Source organism: Polyodon spathula, chromosome 1 (genome assembly GCF_017654505.1).
Source record: "Polyodon spathula isolate WHYD16114869_AA chromosome 1, ASM1765450v1, whole genome shotgun sequence".
Classification (NCBI taxonomy): Eukaryota; Metazoa; Chordata; class Actinopteri; order Acipenseriformes; family Polyodontidae; genus Polyodon; species Polyodon spathula.
Window position 1 is genome coordinate 21,810,801 of NC_054534.1, and position 12,486 is coordinate 21,823,286.

Consider the following 12,486-nt stretch of genomic DNA (forward strand, 5'->3'; position numbering starts at 1 on the left):
ACAGGCATCCCATCACACTCTGCAGTAGCAGAACATGGTGGGAGAGATTGCGTTCTTTAGAAAACTTTGTAATTAGACTATACAAAACACAGGGGTATGTTTTCATGATCTCAAAAGAAGTGGATCTCAACCTGCAGGAGTTTTGGCCCTTGGCTGATATATTGACCACGCAATAACATTACTGCGTACAGTGAAACTACAGTTGATTGTCTGAAGAAAGATTTACAATGGCTGGATTAGCAGTCTAGATGCTTAAAATAGATCCCACAATGTTTACATGAACAACATAATTTATTGATGAATCCATTGTTTCAGACTGCAGGTAATCAAATCTTCCTTTACATTTAATTAAGTAGACCCAACAATCACCAATTCAAAATACTTTCCAGAAAATCGGTATCCCCTGCCACCACCACCTACAACCAATGGTGATTCCAAGTAATTGAAAAACAAGAATGAGAAGCTTTGATGCCATGTCTCTATTTAAATGTGATCTCCCCTTTGCTTTTAGAAAATGTACGTACTTTGATTAAAAAATAGGTAAATTACTCTAGCTGTTTTTACATGTTGGCTGGCAAACTGAATTTTAAATAAAGCTAAACTCATTTCCAGTACCAACATGTCTAAACTCGAAGCACATATATGTGACTCAGTTAAACTCTGGTATAGTTCACGAAGCTTAACGTAAATTGAAATTTCTGCCATACAGTTGACTGATAATATCTTCCAGAAAACAGAGTTGTTTTCAACAGGGGAATTATATACCCATATTTAAATATATAAGAAAATGAAAACCAAATAGGGCACTACACACTAAGACTTAACTATGCATTAAACTTTAGATTTTTTCTCAAGAAGCTCTAGTGACCTCTAGGTTTACATTTGAATAATGGCACTGCTATGCTTTAATTAGGAAGTACCAAATGACAAAAAAAGTATGGTATTATAACTGTGCTATAGTTATTTAATATAAAAAAATTTTGGTACTGTTTAAAAGCTGCAGTGGCACCGTAATTAAATGTAATTCCAGGCCAGCTCAGTTACTAGAAAAGCGTAATACCTATCCAGAAACATATTTCCCGCATTCATTTTTAGTTTGGATGCTGAGTGAATGCTGATTTGGAGTGGCAGTACCCTTTGCATAATGTGCTTGGCCTTAAGTGCATAGACATTTCTCCAGAGCTGCTTAACTGGAGTTTATCATGACCACTGAGCTATTGCCTAGCAACTTGCAGAGGCCATCAAAGCGCTCTTTGTCCCTAGCCTTGGCCTAGCATTCCATCACATTACTACTTATCAGCCTCAAAACACCAAATAGTCCTGTAAACAACACTCCTGCCTTTTAGAGGAATACAAATTAGAATAGTTTATTAAATTACAGCTAATAATTTTGAGACAGTTTCAATTTAAGTGATGGATAGGTTTTTGTGAGCCCTCCCCCTCTTCTTTTAAACAAAACAATACATTTATAACTAAACAGGTTCTTTTAGACACTTACATAATGCTATGCACTTACCCCTTGATTCAGTCCTTTTTCTCATCAACACCAGACAAAATGAATCATCAGCAGAACACAGCAGACTCAATAAGGTCTAATTGCTACAATGGATCTTTACTGGCATTTCTTTTGAAAGAGATATTTAGTGGTTAGAGTATAAAACATAAAATTTAAAGTTGTTCGTTTGTTAATAAAAAGAAGCCCAGAAGGTTAAGACTGGCAGAAATGTACCTTTTAAAACATGTCATGTGCTTCTGTGGGTCATGGTGGATAAAGCAGTATACAAATTTAGTATTTTCATGTTTTGTGCTGAAATTATTTCCTATTGCTTGTTATTATAATTGGGAATTGTTTCGACCGGAACTAAATGGTGAGATAACATACATTTTATAAAGTGTTCAGTATCATAGTAAAGCTACACCCTCAAAAGGCTTGCCATAGTATATTTAATGACTTTTTAAAAACATGAATAAAAAAAGATTTCATGAATAACAAATATTAATATTAATATTCATACATCATAAAGAATGCATTAGCGGGTTTGCATAAACTACACTGAACAAAAATATAAACGCAACATGTAGTGTTGGTCCCATGTTTCATGAGCTGAAATAAAAGATCCCAGAAATTTTCCATACACACAAAAAGCTTATTTCTCTCAAATTTTGTGCACAAATTTGTTTACATCCCTGTTAGTGAGCATTTCTCCTTTGCCAAGATAATCCATCCACCTGACAGGTGTGGCATATCAAGAAGCTGATTAAACAGCATAATCATTACACAGGTGCACCTTGTGCTGGGGACAATAAAAGGCCACTCTAAAATGTGCAGTTTTGTCACACAACACAATCCCACAGATATCTCAAGTTTTCAGGGAGCGTACAATTGGCATGCTGACTGCAGGAATGTCCACCTGAGCTGTTGCCAGAGAATTGAATGTTCATTTCTTTACCATAAGCCGCCTCCAACTTCGTTTTAGAGAATTTGGCAGTACGTCCAACCGGCCTCACAACTGCAGACCACGTGTAACCATGCCAGCCCAGGACCTCCACATCCGGCTTCTTCACCTGCGGGATCGTCTGAGATCAGTCACTCGGACAGTTGAGAAACTGTGGGTTTGCACAACCGAAGAATTTCTGCACAAACTGTCAGAAACCGTCTCAGGGAAGCTCATCTGCATGCTCGTCGTCCTCACCAGGGTCTTGACCTGACTGCATTTCGGCGTCGTAACCGACTTCAGTGGGCAAATGCTCACCTTCGATGGCCACTGGCACTCTGGAGAAGTGTGCTCTTCACGGATGAATCCCGGTTTCAACTGTACCGGGCAGATGGCAGACAGCGTGTATGGCGTCGTGTGGGCGAGTGGTTTCCTGATGTCAACGTTGTGAACAGAGTGCCCCATGGTGGCAGTGGGGTTATGGTATGGGCAGACATAAGCTACGGACAGTGATGGCAATTTGAATGCACAGAGATACCGTAACGAGATCCTGAGGCCCATTGTCGTGCCATTCATCCACCGCCATCACCTCATGTTTCAGCATTGTAATGCATGGCCCCATGTCGCAAGGATCTATACACAATTCCTGGAAGCTGAAAATGTCCCAGTTCTTCCATGGCCTGCATACTCACCAGACATGTCACCCATTGAGCATGTTTGGAATGCTCTGGATCGATGTGTACGACAGCGTGTTCAAGTTCCCGCCAATATGCAGCAACATCGCACATCCACTCTATGCAAAGGAGATGTGTTGTGCTGCATGAGGCAAATGGTGGTCACACCAGATACTGACTGGTTTTCTGATCCACGCCCCTACCTTTTTTTTTTTTTAAGGTATCTGTGACCATAATGCATATCTGTATTCCTAGTCATGTAAAATCCATAGATTAGGGCTAATGAATTTATTTTAATTGACTGATTTCCTTATATAAACTGTAACTCAGTAAAATCTTTGAAATTGAATGTTGCGTTTATATTTTTGTTCAGTGTGGATGTTTCACAATGACCACATCTGTAGTCACATACCACATCATACTGTGTCATTATCTGTAACTTACAGTAACAATCAAACTATAGTAATTTGGTCAATAGTGCAGTGCTTCCCCCTGGATATGCAGCTGCTTCCTTTAGTCAGTGAGTGTCATGTTCAGATTAGACACATAACTAGTGCGGGGATAAAAACATATTGTATAGGCTTATATTCTGTATAGGCTTACATACTGTATAGGCTTATATATAGAGAAGCCTGGTCTAAAAATACATGACTTCAGTTTGGGTGGAATGTACTATGCTGTTTTGCAAATGTATCAGCAGTAGTGAGCCTGGTCGTGGTTAGCACCAATAGACTGCGGATTAGGGTGAGTTCATGCTCTGGTTGTTGGGTGTCTAGGTGCCATGTCTGTAGGAGTCCTGCTTGAGTAGAAAGTATAAAGTTGATGGCAAAGTCCTGTAGTTTCTGAAATTCAGATAAGGGTGCACCCTTAATTGTTAGCACCTTTCTTCATTCTGAAGGGTTGTTTCAACATCTTTGCAGGTATGCATTGTGACAGCGTGTGTGCAGAGGGACGCTGGGGGCCAAACTGTTCATTATCCTGCAACTGCAAAAATGGAGCTTCCTGCTCCCCTGATGAGGGGACCTGTGAATGTGCTCCTGGATACAGAGGCACCACCTGCCAAAGGAGTAAGGATCGGACCGTGTTCTTACTGTGTATTCACTGTAAATCAGGTTCTTTTATACAGTAATCATTAAGCAACTGTGTATTGAATACCTGTCCTCTACCTCCATCAGTTGAAACTGTGCTAGATAGTTTCTCATTATACCATTATGGATGCTTATACATAGCAATATTCACTTAAAACTTTTTTTTTTTTCAGAATAATATTTTATTGACATTTATAATAACAAAGACACACAAGGGCGCTGGAACTAGGGGTGCTGCAGCACCCCCTTGGCATTGCATGGCTTCCATCATATACAGGGGTTACAGTTTTGTTTTGTGGCTTTCAGCACCCCCACTTTAAAAATTGTTCCAGTGCCACTGAAGACACATAATAGTCATCTCCAAAAATTACAAATGTTATTACAGACATTCGATATTTAAAACAGCATAATTGATTAGCTATTATCATATACAGAGTACATAGTCAAAGATTTTAAAAATAGTTTTATACTGTGGTATTCATGGCATTGGTAAGAAGGAATATATTTAATAGGTCTACATTCTTGAAAAGGAGATCATCTCTAAATGGCTTTATCCTGGAGAAAAAATGATCAAATGAATGAACTTGAATGATTATCATAATCGGGCTTGCTGTGGGTTCTCTTAATGTCTTCTGGAAACCAGAAGGCCAGTTTAGATTTAAGGAATTGTATGCTAAAGAAGGAATCTCTTGTTTTTTTTTTTGCTTGTAGTTTGTTCCCCTGGTTTCTTTGGGCACCGTTGCAGTCAGGCCTGCCCGCAGTGCGTACACAGCAATGGACCCTGTCACCACATGACTGGACAATGTGACTGCCTGCCAGGGTTTAAAGGGGCCCTCTGCAATGAAGGTGGGGATGACTAATTATCAGACAACAGAAAGGCCTTGGATGGCACACTCCATTGAACAGCTCTCGTATCTATTTATTGTGCTGTCACATTTAACAAGCTGTACACAATGATGCAGGTGTTCATGTTGATGATTCAGACTGTGGTGCTTTAAAAGTGATATAAAAATAATGTGGTCAAGCAGTTTAATCTGGGAGGCCAGGATGTCCTTGTTTTATCTTTCATCGCTTTCTTCAGTAAGCAGTGGACATGTTTTAGTGAAAAATCATAGCAAAGAATACACTGCATTTAATCAAAAGATTATTAGTAGTAATTTGCATACAGGTAACCAATAAATGAAAACAAATTATAACAGCGAATGGTTTATGAATTTTCAATTTGTCTGGTAGGGTTGTTTTTTAATGGCTTATTTACGGTTCCACTGAGTTTCCCTTTTTTCCTTCAAATTACTCAAGCCTTTTCTTAAAAAAAAAAAAAAAAAAAAAAAAAATCTTTGTCTCTTCTTTTTCCATCATTTCTGCTCCCAGGAGCTTAAGACAGGTTTATTGAGCTTTCAACTCACTTTAATTGTCCTTCAAGCTACTCCTGAAAACATTGTTCTATGAAGGCCAACAAACATTCACCAGCCATGCACTTTCTTTGCCAGCACTGTATATGGCATTGTCTGTCATTTTAGATTATAGCAACAGTAAATATTAAAAAAAAAATTAAAAATGAGTGTTTAAAAAATATGTACATTTCTCAACAGTATTTTTTTCATGGTTCTTTAAGGGGACAATTTTGAATAGGTCGAGGTCAATTTCAATAAAAATAAAGTAATTATAACAGAGTACTTGTATGTAAACAGAGAGTGATCCAGTGATGATTAACAATGCTCATTTTTCTTTGCAGTTTGCCCCAGGGGCAGATTTGGAAAGAGCTGCGGTGGAATCTGCACCTGCACCAACAATGGAACGTGCAATCCCATGGATGGGTCCTGTCAGTGCTACCCTGGCTGGATCAGCAGTGACTGCTCGCAGCGTGAGTGGCACGTCACCCTTTTACCTAAAACATATTCATTTTGAGCAGATTGATATTCTTCACTCATCATTTCCTTTTCAAACAAGGAAATGAGAATGTCATTCCTGAAACACACTTGTATCGAATCACAATGCGATCATCAAGATGGTTCATGAGTGCCACCTGTTGGAAAGATAAAACCACACCATTTGGCACGGTACTTCTACATGACAAAGTTACAACTGCAATCCTTACTTATCTTTCATCTCAGACAGACATTTAAATGTAGCATGTGAAATACATGTGAAAATACTGTAAATAGATATTTCTACTAAATCATAACATAATCTAAAGAAAAGTTGCCTTTAAGGAAGTGTTTTTTTTTTTCTTCTTTTTCAAAAAGGTGAATGCGTTTTTAGATTAGGGACAGGTATGTACATATGTGAATAATGTGCTATGTCCAAGTCTCGCTGTGTGTCCAAATTAAGTGTTTCCTTTGTTTTCCAGCCTGTCCACCAGGACAGTGGGGCCCCAACTGCATCCACACTTGCACTTGTCACAACGGAGCCTACTGCAGTGCTTACGATGGGGAGTGCAAATGCACACCTGGCTGGACTGGCCTGTACTGCACACAGCGTAAGTCAGGTCAACACCCAGTAAGCCACTTTGTTCAGCAAGTAGTTCCACGGAATTGTGTGCAGCGAAGCTGCTGATCCCTACATGTGTGATTTTAATGCCTCAGAACAGTCAGCTTACTTTGAACCTAGTCATGTCTCATCATTTGGTTCTTTCACAGGTCATAGCATCAGTGTATTTCTTTAACTAAGCACTGTTCTGTTTCACTTGTGCAGATGCCAACTGAATTCCTCTATTTAAAAATATAATCATGCAGAGATAAGAAAATGCAGGAGGGCAAAGTGAGAGGTACTATTTGAGCAGATGATAGCATCATGTTTTTTTTTGTTTGTTTTTTTTATTACTGTCCTGTCCCTATCATTACAGGCTGCCCCCTGGGTTATTACGGGAAAGATTGTGCTCTGATATGTCAGTGTCAGAATGGAGCGGACTGCGACCACATAACAGGACAATGTACCTGCCGCACAGGATTCATGGGGAAATACTGTGAACAAAGTAATAAGCCCAGCTACATAAAACCATAATATAGGATCAGTATAACAGTAGAATTATCATGTACAATTGCAAAATGGGAACACAATTATAAAGTAATATTGTGGTGTTAGACAGAATTATTTACAATAATGTATTATGGTCTGACCATCAAGGGATTTTAACAATAACTTTGGTGCCCCCTGTTGGCTAACTTTAAATTCCTTTTGTTTTAAAAACTGCACACTGTACATAATACTGTACTTTTTGTACTATGAACATCATTTCGTAGTATGGTTAAGCAAATACTACAGTAAAGGGCCACAATTTCTTGATCTTGATAATCTACATTTTAGATACTTATTTTATTATTTTTTCATTATCATTAAAACATTATGCTAAGTAACAGATAATTATAATAAATTGTAATTTTAATTCTTAATTCTTGGTATACTGTGGTCATTGTTTAGTACATTACAAATCATTATATATATACTGTATACAATGCCTATAGAAAGTCTACATCCCCTTGAACTTTTTCCACATTTTGTTGTGTTATTTTAATTCCAGGTAATAAGGCAACAAAAGGTGAACATTTTGAAAGGAGGGTATAGACTTTCTATAGGCACTATATATATATATATATATATATATATATATATATATATATATATATATATATATATATATATATATATATATATTTTTTTTTTTTTTTTATCAGAATGCCCCCCCAGGCACGTATGGCTACGGCTGTCGACAGGTATGCGACTGTCTCAACAACTCCACTTGCGATCATATCACTGGAACCTGTTACTGCAGCCCAGGCTGGAAGGGGCCAAGGTGTGATCAAGGTAAAACACTGCGACATTATGTCAAAATGTATTGTGTTGTTATTATTTTTTTCTGGTTTGTATTGTTTATTTATTTATTTATTTATTTGCATTTTCTCATCTGTCCTCATCTGTCTGAATATCTGTTGTGGCTGTATTCCAAATGACAAGTTTGTGCTACTTACCCTGGGTTGCTACATTACCGAGATTTCTTTAAAACAAATTGCATGAAGTACAAGTATATCGATTATATATGATTATTGTTGATAAAATTCATATATTATCAGTTCTTACTTTCATTAGAAAGGTTTTGAGTCTAACTGCAATGTGTTTCTGACCCTCTTTTCTCTCCTACCAGCTGGGGTGATAATAGTAGGAAACCTAAACAGCCTGAGTCGGACGAGCACAGCAGTACCTGCAGACGCACACCAAATTGGAGCAATCACAGGGATCATTGCCCTGGTGTTCATCGTCCTCTTCCTCCTGGCCCTCTTCATTATCTACCGGAAGAAGCAGAAGGGCAAGGAGAACACAATGCCTGCAGTCACTTACACCCCCGCCGTGAGGGTGATGAACACAGACTACACCGTCGCAGGTACACCAACAGAACGAATCCGGAGAATCTCATTTCCAATGCAGCCCTGCAGTGTTGAACACTTTGGTTATAGTCGCTATCTCTGGCTCTGTTAATGCCCCTGCAATATTTTATTCTGCATAACTGCAATTGATTTGATATCTTTCTATCTAAAAGCAGTTTAACATTTACTTAATTTAAAAAAATAAGGCTATATAATGGCTGTATGTCAATAAAGACGACTTTTAGTCTACATATTTTGTTGAATTAATCTCCTGTTGTTCCTGGTTGATTTAAAATGTGATGACTGTATTATATTTCTGATTCTTTCAACAATACTACAAGCTTGATTGGCCACGATGTGTAGATAATAAGCTCAGGTGTGTCTTATCAAACTGCTATGCAATGGGAGTCTTATATCCGTCCCTGTCTGCATAATTGTCATTTCTAACACTGGGGAATCCAATCCACACCACTACTGAAAATAACCTATTTACTCTTCTTATACTGCAGGACAGCCGGGGCACTGACTGGCTTTTTTTTATTTGTATGTGCTTTCAGACACCATCCCACAAGCTAATGGTGGCAATCCCAACAGTAACTACTTCTCTAACCCAAGCTATCACACACTGACCCAGTGCACTCACCCACCGCATATCAACAACATGGAGAGGGTTGCCCGTGGCAAGGTAGGAGATTTCACTGTGACATGGATGCCGTGTGGTCTCTGCTTCCATTCGGTATGAAGTCCCAAAGGTTTTGATGTTATTGCTCTGCTTGGTTGTACTGTGAAAAATAATTTTGAAAGCTCCCACGGTTCTTCTCGGTTAATTTGCAGTGGGGCCCCGTGCAGCTAAACATTGATAATGGTGAAAAGGGTACTAAAGATAATTAAGGATAGCAAAGTGGTCTTTAAAACCACAGTTAATACACTTTTAATACTTTAAATAACGGACAGTGATTTGATTACGGTAAGTTAATATGCCAATGATTACTTTTCTTTTTCTTTTCTTTTTTTGTTTAACAGACAAAAAACAACCAGCTTTTTGTAAACCTTAAAAATGTGGACCATAGAAAGAGACCCCCAATGACAGATTATACAGGAACACTACCGGCAGACTGGAAACAGGGAGGCTACTTTAACGAACTTGGTAAGTTTTTTTCAAATTAGTTTGGGAACTGCTAACAGTGTATTCCTAGGGAGTGGGCAGGTAAAGTAACCTTCAAATGCTTCAGCGAACCAGAGTTCATGTTGTTTCTATCTTTTCTAGGGGCCTTTGGTGTTGACAGAAGTTACTTGGGAAAATCTCTTAAAGGTAAGTATGTACCTGAACATAAATGCAGCATTTAACTTGTACAGTTCAGTTGGGTGTGATTTTTAGGGGTAACGTTACTTACCCAGCATTACTCAACAGAAAGAGATGCAACACCATTTTCAGTTGAGACAGACTGAGGCACTCCAAAGTCATGTTCCCATGGTTACACATTAAATCACGGGGTTGCCCACTGGCAGTGGCAGGGATAGGACCGGATCAAGATCCACTGGCTCCCAGTTTGGCTCAAATTTTTCCAAATGTTTTATAACAAAGTATATGAAGTTGTCTGATTTAAAGATTTCTGTTTAGCCTCAATGCTCCAAACCAATTTGACTTATTTTGGTTTATAGAGAAATCTGGGATTTTTGAACACCAGTTTTCTGAATGTAATTGGTATGGCACAGTCTATAAGCCCTTGCTTGGGTATATTATATTTACCGTTCTCTTAGATCTGGTGAAGGGCTCCACCTATAACTCCAGCTCCTGCTCACTGAACAGCACAGAGAACCCATATGCAACCATAAAGGACCCCCCGATATTGATGCCAAAGAACACAGAGTGTGGCTACGTGGAGATGAAGTCACCCGCACAGAGAGATCCCCCCTATGCTGAAATTGGAAACTCGGCCTCCACCAACAAGAACGTCTACGAAGTTGGTAAGTGCTAGTAAACGATAATGTTTATTATACAGGGTGCTTGATTAACAATGCACCACATGAAAAAAGCATGTTAAAACTGGAAATCCAGCACTAACCTAGCATATGGTAACATTTTACAGAAGTATGTCCTACATTACGTTTCATGGCATTTTAACACATCCGAGTAGTCTTTTTCTATAGCAGTTTTGTTTTTTAATTGCACATTCTCTATTCCTGTTTTCCCAATTAAAAATACATTGTGTGAGAGTTAAAGAAAGAGTTAGGAGACAATATGAAGGTAATAATAAAGATGCTGCTGATGGTGAGGATGATATCATGTCACCTTATAAAGCTGTTATATTTGGTCACTTCAGAACCTACAGTGAGTGTCGTCCATGGACAGTACAGCAACGGTGGGTCTTTTGTCCAGGATCCGTATGATCTTCCAAAGAACAGTCACATTCCATGCCACTACGATTTACTCCCAGTGCGGGATAGTCCCTCCTTGCCAAGGAAGGACCTCAGCAAAGATTGAACCCAGCCAACACTGGGGAGGTCAGAGACAGCAGTTGCACCATGGTGACCCATAGCTCAGTGGACCGACTGAAGACCTGTCATCCACTGACCTGCACACCGGCAGTTTATGTCTTCTGTAGATTATTATTATTGTTATCTTTATTGTAATTACTGTTGCATTTTGAAGAAGAACTTGACGCACGTTTCCGAATTCAGCATACATTTCCAAGGATGCCACACTAAGGACACCCTTATCAGAGCTTTCCTGCACTGTCGTTAACCAGAGGGCAAAACTAAATAATTAAACAGAATGGAATAACACCAATGCAAATTAGATTGTCAAAGCATCCCTTTGAAAGGCTAGTTAATGTTCTTTTTTTTTTTTTGTAAGGATGAAAGATTTGACAGGAATTACCCAGTGAATCTCTTGAGGGGTGATTTGATATTAAGAAGTCTTAATAAAAATGTATAAACTGGTAATTCACTTTAAATTATTCCAGTGATCATTAATACATATCATTAGTTTTTTCAACAGCAAGCAAATAAAACACAGATTTGATTTTATTTTTGTAATGGTGAAGCAGACATATACTAGGCAATAAGAGGAATACCCAGAACAGACTTTTAATACAAGTCTGGCAGAGTGCAGCTGATACAGTTTTATTAAACAAGAGGTACATGTAACCAGTACTGTACTGCAGCCTTCTTTTTTTCTTTTACCCAGTGCAGCATTTTTGCTACTTTTGTTAAATCCACTGCAATCCTCCATTGCTTATCTGCTGTCAAAGAGAACTTTTCCAAATGCACCCATTGTTATAATATGCTTAAGCTGGCCTTTTGCATTGCAAAACAAAAACAAAAAAAACACATAAAAAAAATGATAAAAATAAATAAAATATTGTTTTTTATACATGCTAGAATTGTCTGTATTGTGATATGTCTTTCTTTTTTAATATAAGCTTTTCTGTACTGCTTTGGTTTGATGTATAAAAGATGATGTATATAGCTGTAAATCACTTTAGAAATGATTCAGCAGTGGTGCTTGTTGACAATTTGTACTGTACAGAAATACCATTGTGTAATAAAATCAAACTTAGACAGTCCAGTATTTTTGTTTTTCCTGTGGTAATAGTAAAGTTTATTAAAGCCCTGTTACCTTTTTTAAGAACTTATTGTGGAATATATATATATATATATATATATATATATATATATATATATATATATATATATTTTGTCACCTTTTTGCTCTCCACACAGGCTCTCACGGGTTCTTCTGCCTTCTGAATCACGACCCAACACACAGGATTGTACTGAAACAGCGCTCACGCGCACTTTTAATAAACACAAAATGAAATAAACACAAAACAAACATCTAGCTCCTATTTGGAGCACTCACTAAACATAAACAGGAACCTAACTATCACGCAGGACAGCTAAACCGTTTACCTGCCACAAACAT

General features: G+C 38.1%; 1 protein-coding gene across 1 annotated transcript in view; it reads left to right on the forward strand.

The window, feature by feature from the left end:
• Positions 1–12,135, forward strand: part of LOC121315584 (multiple epidermal growth factor-like domains protein 10) — a 69,124-nt gene extending 56,989 nt beyond the window's left edge. Inside the window, 13 exon segments of the mRNA XM_041249812.1 lie at positions 4,030–4,176; positions 4,909–5,043; positions 5,933–6,061; positions 6,548–6,676; positions 7,043–7,171; positions 7,872–7,876; positions 7,878–8,001; positions 8,339–8,575; positions 9,116–9,243; positions 9,582–9,705; positions 9,826–9,870; positions 10,320–10,526; positions 10,883–12,135. Of these exon segments, the coding sequence (XP_041105746.1) occupies positions 4,030–4,176; positions 4,909–5,043; positions 5,933–6,061; positions 6,548–6,676; positions 7,043–7,171; positions 7,872–7,876; positions 7,878–8,001; positions 8,339–8,575; positions 9,116–9,243; positions 9,582–9,705; positions 9,826–9,870; positions 10,320–10,526; positions 10,883–11,043 (1,700 nt within the window). The 3' untranslated portion in view covers positions 11,044–12,135.
• The last annotated feature ends 351 nt before the right edge of the window (positions 12,136–12,486 follow it).